The following is a 20,066-nucleotide window of genomic DNA, read 5'->3' as shown; positions in this document are numbered from 1 at the left end:
ACAAGAAATAAGTAAAATGATACATCGGATGGAAATGGTAAATAAAATTATTATTCAGAGAATTGATTATTTGTAAATTGATAAAAAATTTTATATGGTGACACTGAGAAATGATAATAATTTTAATAAAAAAATAACAGAATTGAAAGTTTTATTTTAAACCATAACTCTAAAAAATGCTAGGTATCATATTTTTAAAATAATCCATTCACTAGGCATGATGAATGGCAAGAGAAATGAAATCCAAGATAAAATGGATAAAGAAAAGGGAAAATTCTAAGTGAGTCAGTTATAGTGGAGTCCCTAACATCCATTTTGCCCTCCTCTTCTCAACAGCCACCCAGTGATTATTTTTGGAGGTCTCATTAGTGTAAATAGACTGATTAAAATATAGACTCTGACCTCAATCAAAACTCACAAGAAATTGAAGTAGTATAAAACCTAAGATTACTTAATTTATACTGAGAAATATAACTGTTAAATAGTCCCATCATTGGCAACAGTTCAACCTGTGAATTCTCTCTGGTCAAGCCAGTTAGGAACCCAAATAATTAAAAGGGGTTAAATATGGATTTAAAGAGGATAAAATAATGACAAGTAATTAAGAGTCCTCAGGCTCTTATGAATGTAAACATTTTCTTCAATAATAAGGATAACCCTTAAGGAAACACTAAATTATTCAGTTATCAGACAATATATTATTCTGTGGGCACATCCAATATTTATATATTTAATTTCTAGTTCTGTGGCTACCAAAAACGTATTAACACTTTCTATGATAATTTAAAAAGCTCTTGTTATCAATTGTGAAGCTTTTTAGTCACAAGAAGTTAAAGTTGGAAGGCATAAAAGATCATACACTTATTAATATTAAATTTCCATTTAATATATACTAATATATAATTATTTGCTAAACTTTTGTGATAGGTCAAAGATCTTTAAGTATGAGTCATTAAGTATGATTAGCATTGCAAGTGTATAACCTCTCCAAAAAATAGTGCCTATAATTTCCAGTTTCAATTACTTTAATGTAGAATGGGGAGTTAGTAATTACTTGTAAAGCAATCTAAGTAGTGCCAAATTCTAAGTTCTCTTATTGTTTTTTATTTTTCCATAAGTCTTTTTAGTAACTCACCTTTTGAGTCTTTGTAGTGCACTGAATTTAAATTCTTGCACTCATTTTATCAGTTTATAATATATTTAAATCACATAATTATAATAATAAGCGGAACTAGCAAAAGAGGGTGTGGGAAAAATGTAACCAATGCTATGCCTGCAACTCTAGTTTATGTGCACAAAGTGCAAATCACTACAGAGCAGATCATTATGAGTGAACCTGTCCATGCCCTGGGTATCAGTCATTATGCTATACAGAATGAAGAGAAAGTTAGTGTTAGTTCACTAGTGAACCTCTATTAAGAGAGCTTTTATTATGTTTTCAAGCAAGTTACAGTCTGGTCCTACAGCATTATAGCCATTCTGTCACTTTAAACTGACTTTGCATATAACTGTATTGATTAACTGTGTTGATTAAGTTTTAATTTTAGAGATTGACCTTTTTATTTGAAAATACTAAGGGGCACATTATTATGATACTTGGTGCATTTACAACAAAGTAACGCAAATTAGCTGAATGGTACTTATTAATAAGACCTATTTTTTACATTAAAGCACCATTTATAATGGAATAGACACGTGAATTGTTAATATAAGGACAGAGAAAGTTTAAGAAAAAGTTTTTTCTTGTCATAGTAGGAAAGCATGCCCCTTCTGCTATCATATTATGAATCTGTAGAAAAATTCTTCTTTATGGCAGAGGTTGCAGTAAGCCGAGATCACACCACTGCACTTCAGCCTGGGTGACACAGTGAGACTCAGTCTCCAAAATAAAAAATAAAAAAAAAGAAAAAAGAAAAATCCTCCTTGAATAGGTAGTTCAAGGTAAATGTCGTCTTACCCCCATTCAAATTACTGCTAATTATGAATTACATATTCTAAATTAGTGAGAACAAACAAACAATCAAACTAATTGTGATGGTAGCTTTTACAGAGAAAAAATGAGCAACAACATAGCAAAAGTTCTTTCTTGGCCTCAGGTAAATAGCAATGAGCACGTAAACGGAGAGTGCTTAGAGAACAATGACTCACATCTGATATTCAAACAAATCTTTGATATTAGATTTGAAAAATCTCATCTAATTAGGTCAATTGGGTAGAGCATGGCACTACTATGACCAGGCCAGGCCTTAGATCCCCATATGTGCCACTTAGCTTTACCCCATGGCCCTAGATTAAACCCCTAAAACCCTTCAGCCATCTGGCAACTGTAGTTACATCCAGTGAGAACCAATAAGGTTATTCTTTATTCTCAAAATTAGTCTTTCAACTTCCTAAATTTATTCTTTGAATCTTTGTCCGCCTTCCAATTTTCTAAAGCTCCAAAACTCGAATACTTCAGAAACTTGTAACTGTGAGAATAACTATCATAAATCAATATTTGATTAAAATTAGAAACTGTAGACCATAAGAGGCTATTGAATAAACTTCAGATAAAAAGGAAGAAAATCAAAATAAACTCAACACAGAGGGGAGACTAATTTACACTTTCCGCCAGTATTTTGACAAAAGAAAAAGACTTGCCAATTACTGCTATTTTTTATATTCTATTCCCCAAATGTTAGGCAGATCTTCTTCAAACTGTGTAAATTTAAATAATTTTTAAAAATAAAATTATGGTATGGTTATTTCTAATAAATGAGAGCAAATATTGTATTTTGTTATATTTTTTGTATGTAAGTTTTCAAAAATACTTCAATGTAAATTAATGATAATTATGAGAATAACAATTTCCTTTGATATGTGTACTTCTGTCTCTATTCTACTGTTAAAACAGTAAGCTACCTTGTATTCTACTTAGGAGATGAATGGAATATAATGAAATAAATAATGTTTAAAAATGAAAACATTAAGAGAAAAATCAAAGTAACTTTTATATACATATATACTCCTAATGAGAATCATTAGTCACTAAATATGTCAAATGATCTGTGAGACATTGCATCTTTCACTAAATTATAGACCATCTCATAAAAACTATAGAAATGGCAATACGTAAGTTATTAGAGGAAAACAACATTTAAGCTATTTTCAGCTGTATCCTAAACCACAAATAATCTTGGTCAAATATGCTTGTTAAAAATTGGCCTGTTAATTACACACATTTTCGGTAAATTTTACATTAAAGAACTATATATCAGTTCCATTTTACTGTGTAACAAATTACCACAAATTGAATGGCTTATAACTTCTCAAACATTATCTCAGTTTCTATGGGTCAGAAGACTGGCATGTTTTAACTGGGTCCTCCACTCAGGTTCTCAGCTGAAACCAAGGTGTCAGCCAACTGCATTGTCATCTGGAAGCTCCACTAGGGAAATCTCCACCTCCAAGTTCCCTTAGGCTGTTGGCAGAATTCATTCCCTTGTGGTTGTAGGACTACAGTCCCCATTACTGTGCTCCTTGTTGGCCGAGTGTGCTCTCAAGCATCAAGAGGCTGCTCTCAGCAATTAATCACATGCCTCCATCCCATGTCAGCAAGAGACAAGCTCTGCAATAAGTACATTTTAGGTTTCAAATCACCATGACTTCCTCTTTTTGGACTAGCCAAGAGAATACTCCCTGCTTTTAAAAGGTTAATGTGATTAAATCAAATCCACATGAAAGATTCCCCTTTCTTAAAGTCAGCCTTACCATATAGCATAATAATTATGAAAGTTACGGGGCTCATCACGTTCACAGATACTGCCCACACTCAAAGGGGAAAGGATTATACAAGGGTGGGGGTCATTTGAGAGTCATCCTGGGATTCCGATTACCACAATGTACAAAACACTGATAAACCCTTCATGGGGCATATGGGTATTGCCAGGGTTTGAATGTGTTCCCCAAAGTTCCTATGTTGAAAACTTAATCTCCAATGCAACAGTGTAGACAAGTAGAACCTTCGAGAGGTGATTAGGTCATTAGGGCTCTGTTCTTATAAATGAATTAAAGTCATGATCTCTGGAGTGAGTTCCTAATAAAAGAATGTGTTTGGACCCCTTCTCTTCTCTCTCACAAAAGTGCTCCCTTCTATTTTCTGACAGGGGATGAGGCAGCAAGAAGGCTTTTGCCAAACGTAGGCCCCTTTACCTTGGACTTCCCAGCCTCCAGTACTGTAAGAAATAAATCCTCATTCTTTATAAATTACCCATTCTGTTATAACACCACAAAATGGACTAAGACAAAATAAATCCTCATTCTTTATAAATTACCCATTCTGTTATAACACCACAAAATGGACTAAGACAGGTATAAAATCAAAGAAGTATAAGCAAGAAAAAATGGGCTCAAATTCAGAATATTGCCTTCAAGCATAAATTTCATGTTTTGAGAAACATTTGAAATATTCATTTTACTTTTAAAAGGCTCGTTTAAATATGTATTCTATATAGAATTATTCTCTTGAATTTTTAGAAGGATTTCTCCAAAGGGAAGTCTTTGTAGTTGTGAATGTACTAACAACTAAGAGGTCAAAAACTATTCCTCCGCAGTTTCCCCCTATATACAAAAATACTTCATTACAAGATGACAGAAAGTGTTTTAGCTGAGTGTAAAGTCTTAACTTCAATTTCTCTGAGAGGCAATATGGTATTATAGATTAGAATACGGTATTCAAATTGGTATATGTACACTCAGGCAATGCATAAGATAACCTGTTGAAGTAAAGAAGGAAATATTAAAACTTGGATTTATGTATATTTTAATCTCAGCCCAATATATTTTATGTTTTAAATATAGTTTATAATGGGTTAAGTACTGGTACAGTGGTATATAGATGTAGTTTATAAAAGTGTACATATTGGGGGAATTTTTGTAGCAATCGAAGTACATTATTTTAAGTATTTGGAGACCAGTGATTTAAAGCAAGGGCTTTAGAATCCAATTGAAAGCCTTTCTTGTCCCAAGCCATGTGGTTTTTACAAATTCACCTTAATGTAAACCATAATTTTCACATGTGTATAATAAAACGTGTTAATGCCATAGGACTATTGTGGAGATTAAAGGGACTTTTTGTTTCAAATGATTAGCCCAATCATTAACTTATAAGAATTTGACACATGTAAGGCATCGATAGATATAATGTTCTTATTCATTCAACACTTGCATTACATTCAACACTTGCAACTGCCTAAAGAAAGTAGTTTGCCCATTAAAGAGCTCAAGAGCAGGAACAAAGTCAGCCAATTTTTTAGCCTTAAAGTATGCCTGCCCTTGTACAATGTTGGTGAGAATGTAAAATGGTCCAACTGTTATAAAAATAGTAGAACAGATACTCAAAAAATTAGAACTACCATATGATCCAGCAAACCTGCTTCTGTGTTTGTACCCAGAAAATTGAAAGTAGGGTTTTCAGGAGATATTTGCCCACCCATGTTCATAGCAGCACTACTCACAATAAAAGAAGTAGAAGCAACCCAAATGGCCATCAACAAATGAATGAACAAACAAAATGGCATATACCTACAATGGAATATTATTCAGCTTTTAAAAGGAGGGAAATCCTGTCATATATAATTATAACATAGATGACTCTTAAAGACATTATGCTAGTAAAGTGAGTCAAGTTATGAAAAGACAAATTCTGTATTATTCCATTTATATGAGGCACCTAAAGTAGTTAGATTCCTATAAACAGAAACTAAAATGGCAGTTTACCAGAGGATGAAGAGAAAGGAAAAAGGGGAATTGTATGATATAGAGTTATGCAAGATGAAAAAGCTCTGGAGATCTGCTGCAGGACAATGTGAATATGCTTAGCACTACTTAAGTCTACAATTTAAAATGATTCATATGGTAACTTTTATATTGTGTGCTTCATCACAATTAAAACACATAGGTAGATGGATGGGATGGACAGTTGGACAGATAGACAGATAGAGATGCAGATAAAACTAAAGAGCTCTTGTGGTTAAATAAGAAGCAGTTGTATAATGTCCCAATATGTGGAGTCAGACTGGGAAGTGATTTTTATTTATTCCATTAATACTGAGCATCAAAATGCATCACCCATTATGTCAGGCACTAGAGATGAAATCTTTCTTCAAAATAGTTTTAGAAATTTAACAAATTATTAAGCAATAGCATATTGTATGGTATGGCAAGAATCTAATGGCTTCAAGAGATATTAATTTGGTAGACTCAATCAACAGTTGAACATTAACTATAAGAGAGAGAAATCAAGGCTGCCATACACATTTTGCCTTGTATAGGTAAGTAAAGTTGTGCTGCTATTCATGGAGAGAGGGAATAAGAAAAAGACATGTCAGCTTGAAGGACCTCAGACGGGAAAATCGAAAGGAAAAAAATGTGTTTTTAGACATAATTTGAGATACTTTGGAATATCTTGGTGGAAACACCCAACAGAAAATCCAAAATACACCTGACACTTGAACAACCTGGGGTTAGGTGTACTGACACCCTCTGCAGCTGAAAACCTGCATGTAATTTTGACTCCCACAAAACTTAACTACTAATATTCTACTGTTGACTGCAAGCCATAGCAAAGTCCATTTACTAAGACATGAATAGACTAGTACCTGCATAGATTTTAATCATTCACGACACGTCTAACTTTTCTAAACTTTTTGATATTTCTAGATTATACAGTTTATCTGAGAGTTTTTTTCAAATTATAAATTTCTAAAAATTTTCCGAATACTTATTGAAAAAAATCCACATATAAGTGAACGCAGGCAATCCTGACCTGTTGTTCAAGAATCAACTGTACAGATTTGAACTTCAGAAGATACACATTATGTCACCAGAACACAAATCTAAATGAAGCCATAGACAGGAGCACAGTCACCCAGGAAAAATATAGAGTTAGACAAGAAATTCAAATATATCTTAGCAAAATAATTTAATTTCAAGGATAAAGAAGTAAACAATTCATGAACTTTGCAGAAATCAATTTCCCTTAGAATTTTACAGAGCACAGAAAATATCTATAATGTTCTGGGAGAAAAACTAAAATAAAGAATCTGCATCTGGTTAGTTGTCCTTCAAGGATAAAGGTAAAAGACAAATATTCTCAATTGTATATAAAATTCAAAGAATAGAGTGCATGGCCCTTCTTTAACAAAAAAATGATGACCCAGAATTAGAGCCAATCAAATTAAGGAATTCAGAGGTAAAGAAAACCAGATAACAAAATAGGTAACAAGAATTTAAACAGGAAAAAAATGATAAAACTAAATTATATAACTTAACATTAATACCAACAACCTTGACAATACAAACATAATTAAATACAATGAATATAATAAATTATAATATAATAAGTGAAATGAGATAGAAACCAGGATCTAAGAAACAAGGAGGTAGGAAAAAGTGAAAATATGCTTGTTCCTTATTAGAGAAAGTAAATAATATTGTGTAAAATGAAAATTTGTAGTTGGTAAAATAAGTGTAATTCAACATCCTAAAGTTTTTCTTTATCTTTTCCATTAACTTCAGGAACAAATATCTTTGAGAGGAAACCTTTATCTATTAGCAATTCATTAAATTGTATGCATTTTTTCTTCTGTCACACTGACAATCTTATATTTTATTATTCTTAAATTAGCATGTCATCATCATTCTAGTTTTAGAAAATTATTTCTGCCTGTCCATAAACAACTATCAGTCATTTTATCACCTCTCTTTTTGGCATATATGTTTAGAGAGGAATCTAGAATAATGTTCATAATTAGCTCATGGTGGTTAGATTTTGATGGGACATTTGGTATGACTTTTTCTTTATTTCCCTTCTTTTCATTTTATTTTTAAAACTGAGACAGTATCACTTTGTGATAGCAGTCATTTTTTTTCCAAAAATGGATTAGGTAGAATAAATCTTAATAATACATATGTACATAATTACATAATTACATACAAGTGTACCTTGTATTTCTTTTTTTTTTTTTTTTTTTAAGAGGCGGAGTCTCACTCTGTTGCCCAGGCTGGACTGCAGTGGTACTATCTTGGCTCACTGCAACCTCCGCCTCCCGGATTCAAGCAATTCTCCTGCCTCAGCCACCTGAGTAGCTAGGACTACAAGCACAGGCACGCAACATCCGGCTAATTTATTTTCTATTTTAGTAAAGACTGCATTTCACCGTGTTGCCCAGGCTGGTCTTGAACTCCTAAGCTCAAGCAGTCTGCTGGCCTTGGCATCCCAAAGTGCTAGGATTACAGGCATGAGCCACCACACCTGACCACGTACCTTGTATTTTAACTCCATGTTGAAGTGTGATTTTAATTTCATTATATACCTAATTATAATTATATCATGATTTTTCAGGTTCTATTAATCATATTTTAAGCAATTTTTTTAGCATTCACTATGTGACAGCCATATGCTACATATACCACATGCTTATGTGTATGTGTATGTATGTGTATATATGTGTATATGTGTATACATATGTATATATAGTGTATATTATATACACTATTAATTATCCAAAACTAGTAAGACCAGTATTAATACTAACATTTTATAAAGGAGAAACTACATTTTTAGTTAAACTTTAGCTGACCCACAACTGTAGTAAATGTCAGAGCCAGGATTTAAATTGTGCCCTAAAATCTACACTCTATCCACTATGCCATGTTCCTTGCCATCTATGCTATCCATGAAGTTTGTTTTATCTTGTTATCTAAAGATTGTAAAAATGAATATTACCTAAAACATAGTAGATTCACATTCATTTTTCCCAGTTAGACCAAAAAACAAACAAACAAACAAAAAACCAAAGAGCAAAAGTCTTAGCAAATACAACAGCTATGAGGAAAAGATTTTTTCAGTCTTGACACAAGATTACAGCCCTTGAAAGTTCTCCTGTCATATGCCTGTATTTTCTTCTTCATCCTTCCTCCATCTTATGCAGTGAGTCTAGAAAGTAAACCCGTGGGGAGTAGAATCCCAGCAGACAAAGGAAGATTATAGAATAAATATATACAAGTGCCAAATCTTGCCCCATCTCCCTATTGTGGCTACAAATAGGACGAGGAAGAACCAATGAAAAAATCAAAAACTGGAATCTCAAGAAATAAGTGTGGGATAGTCTTCATACACTAACAGGGTCATTCATATTTCTTCTTTAAATTCAGAGAAAATATCCTGCCTCTTTATACTCAAGCCAGAGTGGCCTTTACTAATGGTACCTACTGTTCCCTGAGAGCTGACCTGTGCTGGGGACTTGTCATAGATGATTAACTCTTCACAAGAAACCACTAAGTTAGCTAATAAGCCACATTGCTGATATTTACTCTTGGGATTTATTTGACTCCCAAATCCTAAGCTACGGGATCTCCCAAAGTACTTTCATGAAGAGAAAAATGCATTGTCTACCAATAGCATTGATAGACACTTCACTGTAAAAGCAAAAATGTTTTTTTATTTCAATGACTACTATGATGATTTGTCTTTGTGTCACAGATATGAAGTATCATAATAAATAACTGGCTCTGTAGCAGATTCCAGACCAAGGCCTAATATATGTGATATGTGCCTTAGGCATAAAGTTAGGCCAGTTGGAAAGGTATACATGACTCCTCATAGGGTATTATTTCTTTCACTCTGAGGTAGCACAAAAGATTTATGACCAAAACCACAGTCAGAAAAATTACAAAAACAGTTACTGTTATGAATCAGCCCATGAATATTCATTATAATCACTGTACAGTAATCAATTAGTAGTATGCACAGCAAGAACAATATGAAATCTGAGGCTACAGATTGCAGAACTGAATAAATCATCATTTGTAAATGACACAACTAAAGAGAATGCATTTTTCTTTCTGGAAATTCATTTTATGATGTGTATTAGAATAAATATGAGAAAAAATATATATAAGAAAGGCATAATTTAGACCTTTGTGTCTGTTCCAACAAATATAGGTCAAGTATTCCTCACATCATTTGATTATACAGTTTCAATATTCATATTCATTACTTTCTTTGCTTAATATTGAAAGAAAAAACATGAGCTTGTCAAATTCCTAATGTTTTATACAAAGCAGCGGACTTTTTAAAAAGAGTGTTTAATAAATTTTCTGCTCATTTTCTAAGTTTACCATTCACAAGATCAAATGGTATAACGTGTTCTGGTAGTTTAAATTGCAAGTGTGACGTTTCCACTAATTGTTGCCAGAAAACATTGATCAGGATCAAAAGCTTCTAAAAACAAACTAAACTAGAACTATCAAATGCGTAAAATAGAGTAACCATAGTTAAGTGAATTTAAAACTATCACTGCTTAAAAGTTGGATATGATCAATGTCAACCATTTGCTATATCTTTTTTGGAACTGTTTTAGTCATTCATCATTTCATTCTCCTAAATTTGTGACACTTTTAATGAAAGAATGTATAAAAATAACTGGTACTATCTAAAAAGCAGATGGGTTGCTGAACGAACTGCATATGCGCGTGCGTGTGCAGTAAAGGCGGGCGCACAAAAGCACAGGACCCGCACCAGACCTAAAATGGCTGAGTTACCGGATGTTGTTGCTTGGTGACCAAACAGTATCTCCTACATCAAAAGCAGTCTAAACATCAGTGACAGATATGTCCCCTCAGGTTTAGACATGAGCGGGACAAATATTAAAGGACATATTTATCCTTTCCAGTAGTCAATATTTTTAAGTCAGTTGTAACTTGCTTGATTTTATCATCAGTTAACTCTTCAGGGTGAAGAGAGTTGCAAAGCTACATCTCTTCTTTTGGGAAAATAAGAGTAGAACCAAGCTTCTTTATGAGACTTAAAGATAGTCTTGTTTCAATTAAGTCTATGTGGTGTGTCTACTCTGTTCTAGTATAACCTCCCTGGTGCCATCAGTCTCTCTTTCTTTCATTAAACTGAAGTAGTTAATTAGCCTCAGCCTGTCCTCTCCCCTTTTCTCTTTCCCTTTTCGCAGTAGTAATGATGTCTAATTAGCAGCAGCAGTGGATTACTGCAACATCAGGAACAAAGTATCTCTTAATGACAGCAAAGCCAACTGCGAACCCTCAAACCTCAAGCAGCTAAGAATGATTCTTAGTAAACACAAAAATACCATTCAAATACAGTATTTTATTTTGACCAATATATGCCTTGGAATTAAGAGAAAATATATTTTTGTCTTCTTGGTGACTGTACTCCTACCATTAGAAAAATCGACATATTGCTAAGGAAGGAATAATTTGAGATGTGGTGAAACACATGATAAAAGGGGATCCATTATTTATTTTTTAACTCATTGAAATGATGATTGGCTGTCTCTCAAAGAAGGAGGAGCCTATAATTCTATGTCAGGAGCAGTATAAAAATTTTATTAATAGCAATAGAAGAGTTCATAAATTAAAAACTTCCTTAATATTTCAAAACAGGCATGAATGAAAAGCAGAGCTCTTAAATACTACATGGAAACCATTATCTAAGTATCACCTGATGAATTACATTCTCTCCCATAAATATATGGAATCTTTACTGAAAAGAGAAACACGTGTTACTTTAATATCTTCCCTGGAGTTGTCACTCTATACTAGATGTCTTAGCAGTAATTCTTTAGCAATTCTGCATAAATTTTTGACTAAAAATAGTGGTATATGAATGCATGAATGCTAGTTTAAATAAATGACATTTATGATGATCTTAGTATCTCTAAAATTGTTCTGAATTTATGTTATTTAAAATAATTTATCTTTTTAAGTACACATGTTAAGGCATATAGTGGATGTAGTCAAATCCATATGAGTATAAACTCATTGTACCAATGCCCAAGTGAAGCTATCTGACAGTTAAATAGAGGGACCTAAGTTTAACATAAAAAGGAATGAAAAATAAACTTCCCAACTAGCAGTGTTTCTCTAAAACATATATTATGAAATCATACCATAAGATATCTTAAATGATTTTATCCATTCAGTTAGCTCACTATTGTCCAAAAGAAAATACATGTTTATGTTTTGGACGCTAGCAAAAAAATTATTTTTCTACAGTATTTCTTGATATTATTCCCAATACAAATTAATCAAAGCACTTCATTCTGTGTACCAGATTTCTGGTACACATCTCATCCAGATGTAAATAGACCTCAGTTCTATCTAATTCATGCCAATCTAGTCCTCATTACTTAGTAAAGCCAGACAATAATCTCACCATTGTCTTTAGTAGTGCCACATGTTAAAGCAGAAGACACATTTATAGATCCATCTCTTAGAATTCTTCCAACAATAGTACATTGTTAAAAAAAAAAAAAACAACAACCACAGAACTTTCATGTGTGTTTCCATTTCACCTTTATTTTCGTTTCCCAATTTCTATATAAATTCTAAAATAAATACACATCCTTCAAACAACTATTTCTAATTAATCTCAGGAAACCGTAAACTGATCTCGAAACCTAAAAGAGCCTTCCAAATAACGCTTTAAAAATAACTTTTCATGCACATATTTTCAATTGAATATACCTCCATTAGAGATAGAATAGCTTTCAAGACGTCTCCTTTCTAGCATCCTCCAGGAATACTGCACGGGGAAACAGTTGCCAGTACGGGAGGGGTAAAGGAGGAAATGCTCAAGAAACCCCAAAGCAAGGCAAAAATACAAAGGATGCCAGATAGCCTCCCCCATCCCTACTCCAGACGAGTACCCACCGTGGCATGATGCAGAAAGGTCTCGTGCATCAGATCTGCCATCCTACTTGTAGCCCACAGTTCCCATCTTCTTGGGAAGGAAATCGACGCTGCCGCCGCTCCCCAGCCCCACTGGCTTCTGCAGCGTGAGGCTGAGATGCACTGGGCTCCCAATGCCAGTGCCTCGCGGCCCCTGGGCTACAAAGCTTTAACGCCATGAAACTAGAGCCACCCCAGAAAGAGGGACAAATACACACACCATTCGAAAGCGCCTAAACCCATCCCTCTTTGTTGTTCATCTTCTAGCAGCGGCTTTATCTGTGGCTGGGGGAAGTGAGGAAGGGAATGGGGGGCGGGGAGGAGGACTCTCCAGGACCTTATCTACAATCTTAACAGTCACGGCAACGATCTCCGGGAGTGATCGAGACATTCTGGCTGCCCAGTGCCTCCCGGGCGGCGATCGAACGCTAAAACCTGATAGTGTCCAGGGGAAAACCCCACATCCACCACTCGCGCCACATTCTGGCTTTCTGCCAATAAGGAGACACTGTAGACTATCGATCAGACTCGTCTGCTCTCCGAGCGTGCGGCCGGGCTTGCAGCCTGGCCTTTCTGCGCGGTGGCGGCGTTGGGACACGCGCCAGGCGCCCAGCGAAGGACATGGGACAATGGCCCAGCCCAAGGACGCCAGACGCCGCCCGACCCGGGGAAGGAAGCTCCAGCAGCCGGTCCGGGAGCCCGAGGCGGGGAGGGCGGTCAGCTCTGGAGGTGCGCTGCCGCTTTAAAATAAAGGACCACAAAGACTCCACAGTGGGGAAAACGCGCCTGGCTAATGCGAGCGGGGACGACTTGGGGAGGGGGATGAGGAAGGTAGGGGGCACACGAGCCAACGGCGGCTCACGGCTCCCCCTCTCTCCCGCCTCTCTCCTTCCTCCCTCCCCGCCGGGCTGCTCCGGAGACAAATAACAGAGGAAGGCGAGTCACTCACCGTGGTCTTGACAGGCACGTAGAGCACTTGCTTGGCGCCGCCGCCTCCCCCGCGGACCTCGTCCGGCTGGCCCAGCTGGAAGCCCTTCGATTTGACCCAGAATTTAAATTTGGCGTTGTCCGTGGAGCTCGACTCGGAGCCATTGAGGAGCTGGACGATCCGCTCGTATTTTTTACGGGTCACCGTCTTGGTCTTGCCTGAGTCCCCGTAAGTCCTGAGGCACCAGTCCTGGAACTGGCGGTACATGTCGCGCTCGCTCTCCATGTTCCCCGCGCCCGGCCACTGGCCGGATGCTCCCAGCGCACTTCGCACCTGTTCACCCTGGGCTCATGAAAAATGCAGCCCCGGCCACGTTGCAGGGACGCGAGGTCCCGGCCGCCGCGGGAGCCTGCCTCGGGTGGGGGAAGGGATGGGGAGAGGGGAGGAGGGTCCAGTTGGGCACCAGCAATCAATGCCCTGTGCTACCAAGTCTGGTGCATTCGTAATTGCAACGGCGGTCTCGGACGCTTTTCCTGTCCTCTTAGCGATCGGTCTCTTTAATATTGTGTGACCACGACCATCCCAACAGCATTCTGACCCAGAGGAGCTGGGTTTTGAATAATTAAAATCCCATTCCTTGGTTTATTAAAAATCCCAATATTGAATTGGGGTGGTCCCTCGACGCCTCGCCCCCGGGCTGCGTCCGGGGCTGAGCAGGTGAAGCGCAGCGCCGCCTCCCCGCGCGCGCCCCAGAAGCTTCCCCAGCCACTGGCCCCGTGGTCCAGGAGAGAGGGCTGCGCCTCTCCCGAAAGCAGCCGCCCGCCCAGCGCCTGCGAGCCCCGAAGGGCACACAGGTCCTCGATCTCTCCTTCCTCCTGGGTCCTTCTTCTCTTTGACTTTCCTCAAGACGGGTGTCAAGGGACTAGAAAGAGAGAAAGTTCTTACCTGTCATGTTTTTAAACCTATCAAATCCTATTTCACAGGAATTTTTTTAAATCAAGGTATTTAAAAAACGGTTTAAAATGTCATTTCTTCAGATACATTTGAAATAAATTCCAGCCCTGCATGTAGATTCTACGAGTTAAGTCCCAGAAATTAGCAAAGCAGTGATGGAGATTTGGCCATAGTTCTACAGGATAAATTGTAGTGCCCCAAACAGATATCCGTTCCAGGGGGATGTGGGTAAACGAAGGCAGGCCGCTGGCGGCGGGTCTCCGGGATAATGATGGGACCCCCAGACAGGACTCTCCTCTGGTTTCTGCTGAACTGGGTACAAGACATAGAAGTAAGTTTAGGATACAGATGCTTGAAACCCTTTGCAAGAAATTAAAATAGAGACAGATCGTTTTCCCCTTGCTTGGTCACAGTTTGCAGTTCACACGGGAGGTTTCAGTTGTCTATTTTCCCCCTGCCACGTCATGGACACCCCCTCCACTGCTCTGAGTAGCCAAATATGAGTTCCTCTGGACGATTTTTCCAAGCAGATGAAGTAAGCAGTTGCTCCATTCAGGACTTCCATCCATTTGTTTCCAGAGCTGTAAATAGGGGAGTTCCCATCGTCCTCACACGGCGGCTGCGGCCGCTCCTCTTTATTCTACTCTCAGCCGAGGCCCGCGCCCGTCCCGGGGAGCGGCTCTGACAGGAAAACGGCCCGACCAGCGCCCGGCCCCTGGGCTGCGTCCGAGCCCACCTTCTTCCCTCGTCGTCGTCTCCTAGACTAAAGCTCCGAGAGGGAACGCGGGATGTTTGCGCCCACCACGCTGCAGCTGGTCCGGGCACTTGCAAAATGGTCAGTGGCTCCTGCTCGGCCAAGCTGAGTGTGTGCGTGTGTGTGAGCAAGGGAGCGAGGGTGTGCGGCGTGCAGGGGGTGCGCTGTGTGTGCGCGCGTCTCCGGGAAGGTCTCGCGGCGGCTGGAGCCGGGACTGACAGCCCGGGCGGAGCGCAGGCAGCTCCACACACTAAACCTCTCGCCTCTCTCCTCACCCCCACCCCTCCCACTCCCCTCTCCTCCCCCCACCTTTCCCGGCCCCTTCCAAGCTCTCTGATTGGCCAATGGGACAAAAGTTTCTGTGGAGACGGCTGGGCGCTGACGTCACGGGCAGAATTGTCCCATTTAGGGATCCCGGGGGCAGTGCGCATGCTGCAGGCTGCAGGTTAGAGGCAGGAGGAGGTAGCAGCGGGCCCGGCGGCAGCCAGGTGGCAGAAAGGAGCGCGCAGCATCCAGGTGGGGGGACGACTCCAGCAGGGTTTCCATGGAGATTCCTCTGGGTCTAGCCTAAAAACAGCAGATCAGCTGACACCATTAGCTCAGGACCTAATTACTGCTTATTGGAGCAACAAATGAGGGAGAGGGCCAGCTGCAAAGGAAGAGTTTTTATCCCCCCACCCCATTCCCCCATCTCCTTCTTTCTCTCCCTCTCTCCAAGGCTCTTGAGTCCCGAGTGAATTCTCATTAACTTGCAAGATTCCTGCAACAACAGCTCCCCTTCTCCAGAGGCCACCCCGACTGCTTTTATTCTTTATTTCCTTCTTTTGTATTAAAAAAAAATGCTAAAATAAATCAGTTGTTCTGAGTCCTTGAATTTTTGTTCAATGCATATTAGACCATAGAGCTCAGAGAAGACACTGTCCAGTAAGTCACAAGTGAATCTAATACAAGGGACACAGGGGAAAAATATCACTTTGAATTTATTGAGTTGAACAATAATCTTTAGATATTTCACGTTTTTAAAATCTCAGTATACTAAATACATATATATATTTGGAACACGCAATTGGACAGAATATTTTGAACCACCCTTCTAGAGGGGTATACTTCACAGGAACAACTCTGTTAGCTTCCCTTTGTGGCATCAGAGTTCAATTTAGTTATATTTTGGTCATGTGTTTCCTGGAGGGAAACACCCTTCTAGAGGGGTATACTTCACAGGAACAACTCTGTTAAGTTTCCCTTTGTGGCATCAGAGTTCAATTTAGTTATATTTTGGTCATGTGTTTCCTGGAAGTTTCTGGAAAGATAGTTGGTCCTGGGGTAGTCATTCATTCAAGAATAAGCTGGTTCTATAGATTCCACTTTCTTTTATGGTTATAGTTCACAATTATAGAATTCTTTTCAGTAGCTTTTTATCTGAAAAGGCATCCCACCGCCTCTAAGCTTTACTCACGAACCTCGAAAAACTTTCCTTCCTTAACCATTCAACTTGAAATCATCTGACTTTCTTCTATACTCCTCTGTATAATGTCTTTCAAACATTTTTTTAACCCTGCCTTGTAGTATGGCCTACACTTTACATTGACATGTAGTACATACATATATTTGTCCTGCAAAAATTTTATGAAAACATCTATTTTATTACCTACAGTATACACTGATATTTGCATTTTGCCCTCCCATTTATTTATTATTTGGTAAATATGGTTCCAACCAAATAAATTTATTTTATGACCCAGCGAAGAATGACTGGCAACCTACAGTTTGAAAAATATTGTTTTAGATCATAAAAACTACACTGCTTCTTTTACCTTATTTATATTTTCATGTGAGTATGTTTTGTTGTTCAAATAAAATCTTAATTGGAAGATCCTTGAAAGATTATATCTTTTTTCTTGTTTTGTGCAGTGAACAATGTATACAGTAAGTGCTAAATTAATTGAGTTAATAAATTAATGAAAGAAGGAGAACAAGAGTAAGGGAAGGAAGGAAGAAGTTTGGCATAATCTTTGTCCATTCTTGTTGGCTTTTGCTGGGTAGTATTTGGCTGAAGTTGGTCCCTGTGCTACAGGAAATGCCAGGGCCTTACCACATACACGTTGTTCATTGTATTTATAACTATAACTGACACCCGAATGCATTGCAACTAGAACACTGTAGACATACAGAACTCCTAGAAGATCAGTATGTCATCAACCCCTACTAGATTTGATATACAAGCAAAAAAAAACCCCACAAAAATTAATTATATGAAATACATTTTTTAGAAGAAAAAAAGGTAAATGATTAACTACTGAAAGACTGTTTGCTTTGGAGAAAAGGAATACCGAGTTCAAGGATTTCAAGGGTCACAAGTCTCAGAGCCCTGTGGAGTCTCTTGTTTCCAGTGGAACCCAAAGTGTAATATGCTCTATACTTGCACCCATTATTAATTGTGCTGGCTGAGCCAACACCTTTGACCATATCTTGCCCACCTAGGAGGGTAGGTACCTATCAAAAATCTAAAATCTGCTTCAGCAACTTACTCTGGACTAATTTCCCTCCTTTGAACTTCTTTAGATCGGGTCTGCCCAGCCCCATCTCAGGGTCATGCTGAGCTGCTTACACAGCTATATGGTTCATGTGAACAGGCCACCTGGGATTTAACCGGGTATTTTCCTAAGACGCTTTCCTCAGAATTGCCTTGCTATAAAGCATATCTCTGTGAAATGTTTTTCTTCACCCCGTCTGAATGCCATCCCCCAATTTGGGCCCAGGGGTTCTGTCTGCCTGGCAGGCAGAGGAAGTAAAGAGAGGAAGTAAAGAGAGGAAGAGGAAGGCAGAAACTTATATGAAACTTATATTTTAATTTAAAATAATCCAAAACATGGGCTAACATTAATATGATTTTGTTAGAGAAGTAAAATTTCTTCCAACTTCATGGTCAGTTTGTATGTGACATTTAAAAAATCTGGAAAATCTTGCACTTTAGTATCAATCAGAAATATTTACGCAACACTATGGATTCATAAGCAAAATGTTAGAGTGCAAACAACATAGAATCTGTAATCAGAATATCCATGTTCAAATAAGCAAGCTTTCATTCTTTGAAATAATTATGTTTTTTATTAAACAAATATTAAGCGATCATCAATTACCCTCATAAATTCTAAGGTTAACATCATCAGCATGACAGATGTATATATGCAGGGTCCCCATCTCATGGAACATAAATTCTTCTAAGGAGAAGACAATAAAGCAAAAAATATATAATTAGAGCTTTAGATAAGCACGAGGAGAGGAAAACATGTCAGTGTAAGAGAAAACAGTGACAAGGTAGAGAGACCTGATGAGCTTAGGGAAGATCTTTCTGAGTAGGTAACATTTATCATGAGACCTGAAAATTCAAAGGAGTCAATCATGTGAAGCCTGGAAAGGGAACTGTAGACAAAGCACAAAGGTCCTAACATAAAAGAGTTCTTGGCATGTTTGAGGAATAGAAAGAAGGCCAATGCAACTGGAGCTTGAAAGAGAAAGTAGAATATGAGATCTGAGTAGGCTTCTGCAGCCAGATCTTAGAGATCATTGCTTACATTTTATTGATAAGTGCTTATATTTTATTGGTCCACTGGAAAACCAGCAAGATATCTAAGGCAGGAAAATTATATGATATGATATGCATTTTTATTAATGTCACTGGCCACTTTGAGGAGAAAGGATTGGAAGGGGACAAGCATGAAAACGTGAAGACCAGCTAGTAAAATTGTGATTGTTGTAGTAGCATAGATGAAATATTACGCCAATAGATTCAAGTATTAACAGAGGAGGTAGATGGAGAGAAGCGATGGGTTGAAGATACAGTTTAAAGAAAAAAATAGAGCTTCCTGAATGGGTATCTCCTCCATCCCTCTGTCCCCACCCCACGATCCATATGATAAAATCCTAACCCCTAGGTGATGATATTAGGAAGTGGCACTTTTGGGTGCTGATTAGGTCATGAAAGGGCACCTGGTCACGAATGGAATTAATACCTTTAGAGCTGCTCTGCCACTTCTTCCATGTGAGGGCACTGAAAAGATGGCCATCTCTGAAGAGAAGTCTCACTAGACACAGAATCTGTCAGGATCTTAATCTTGGATTTTCCAGCCTCCAGAACTGTGAGAAATAAATTCCTGTTGTTTATAAGCCACCCAGCCTATGGTATTTTGTTATAGCAGTCCTAGTGAGCTAATACACTGATGGATTGCTTGTATCACATTAGAGATAGGGTTGAATCAAAGATGACTACATGATTTCTGGCTTTAGTAGTGAGGCTAGTGAAGCCATTGACTTACAGAGAAATGTTTGGGGGAGGAACAGATTGGGAGTTGGAGGCTGAGGGAGGAGCAGAAGCAAGTTGGGGTGGAGAGGCAGGAAGAAAGAATTTAATTTCAGAGAAGTTAAATTTGAAATACCAGGAGAGTTGTTCATGTAGGAATTGAATATAGAAGCTTGAACTACGGAGAAAAGTCTGGACTGGAGATATAAATACAGGGAATTTAAAGCAATAGGAATGAATGACATCACCTTTGTCCACATTTTCTACAAAAAAAGGGAAAGCCTCCATCTTTTTATATTGAGTTTGTATATACTAATACCTTATGACTAAAATAGAATGTCATGTACCGAGTAGCAGAAGTTGTCTTCTATTGCTGTAATACTGGTATT

At 38.1% G+C, this 20,066-nt stretch overlaps 1 protein-coding gene across 9 annotated transcripts in view; it reads right to left on the bottom strand.

The window, feature by feature from the left end:
• NOL4 (nucleolar protein 4) overlaps window positions 1–15,629 on the bottom strand; it is a 371,463-nt gene extending 355,834 nt beyond the window's left edge. For 4 of the 9 annotated variants that reach the window (XM_012447286.2, XM_012447287.2, XM_012447285.2 and 1 more), the window contains exon 1: window positions 12,724–13,175. Coding sequence is in view for 6 of the 9 variants with exons in the window: in XM_012447285.2 (XP_012302708.1) it covers window positions 12,724–12,765 (42 nt within the window). In the remaining 3 variants the exon portion in view is untranslated. Of the gene's footprint in view, window positions 1–12,723; window positions 13,176–13,690 lie in introns of those variants that run through there. The other 5 variants (XM_064379303.1, XM_012447284.2, XM_012447283.2 and 2 more) reach the window with 4 other exon arrangements.
• Between the last annotated feature and the right edge of the window lie 4,437 nt (window positions 15,630–20,066).

Source organism: Aotus nancymaae, unplaced genomic scaffold (genome assembly GCF_030222135.1).
Source record: "Aotus nancymaae isolate 86718 unplaced genomic scaffold, 86718_ANA_hifiasm-v0.15.2.pri h1tg000020l, whole genome shotgun sequence".
NCBI classification, from domain to species: Eukaryota; Metazoa; Chordata; class Mammalia; order Primates; family Aotidae; genus Aotus; species Aotus nancymaae.
The sequence above is the reverse complement of the archived record's forward strand: the minus strand, read 5'-3'. Positions and strand labels throughout refer to the sequence as shown.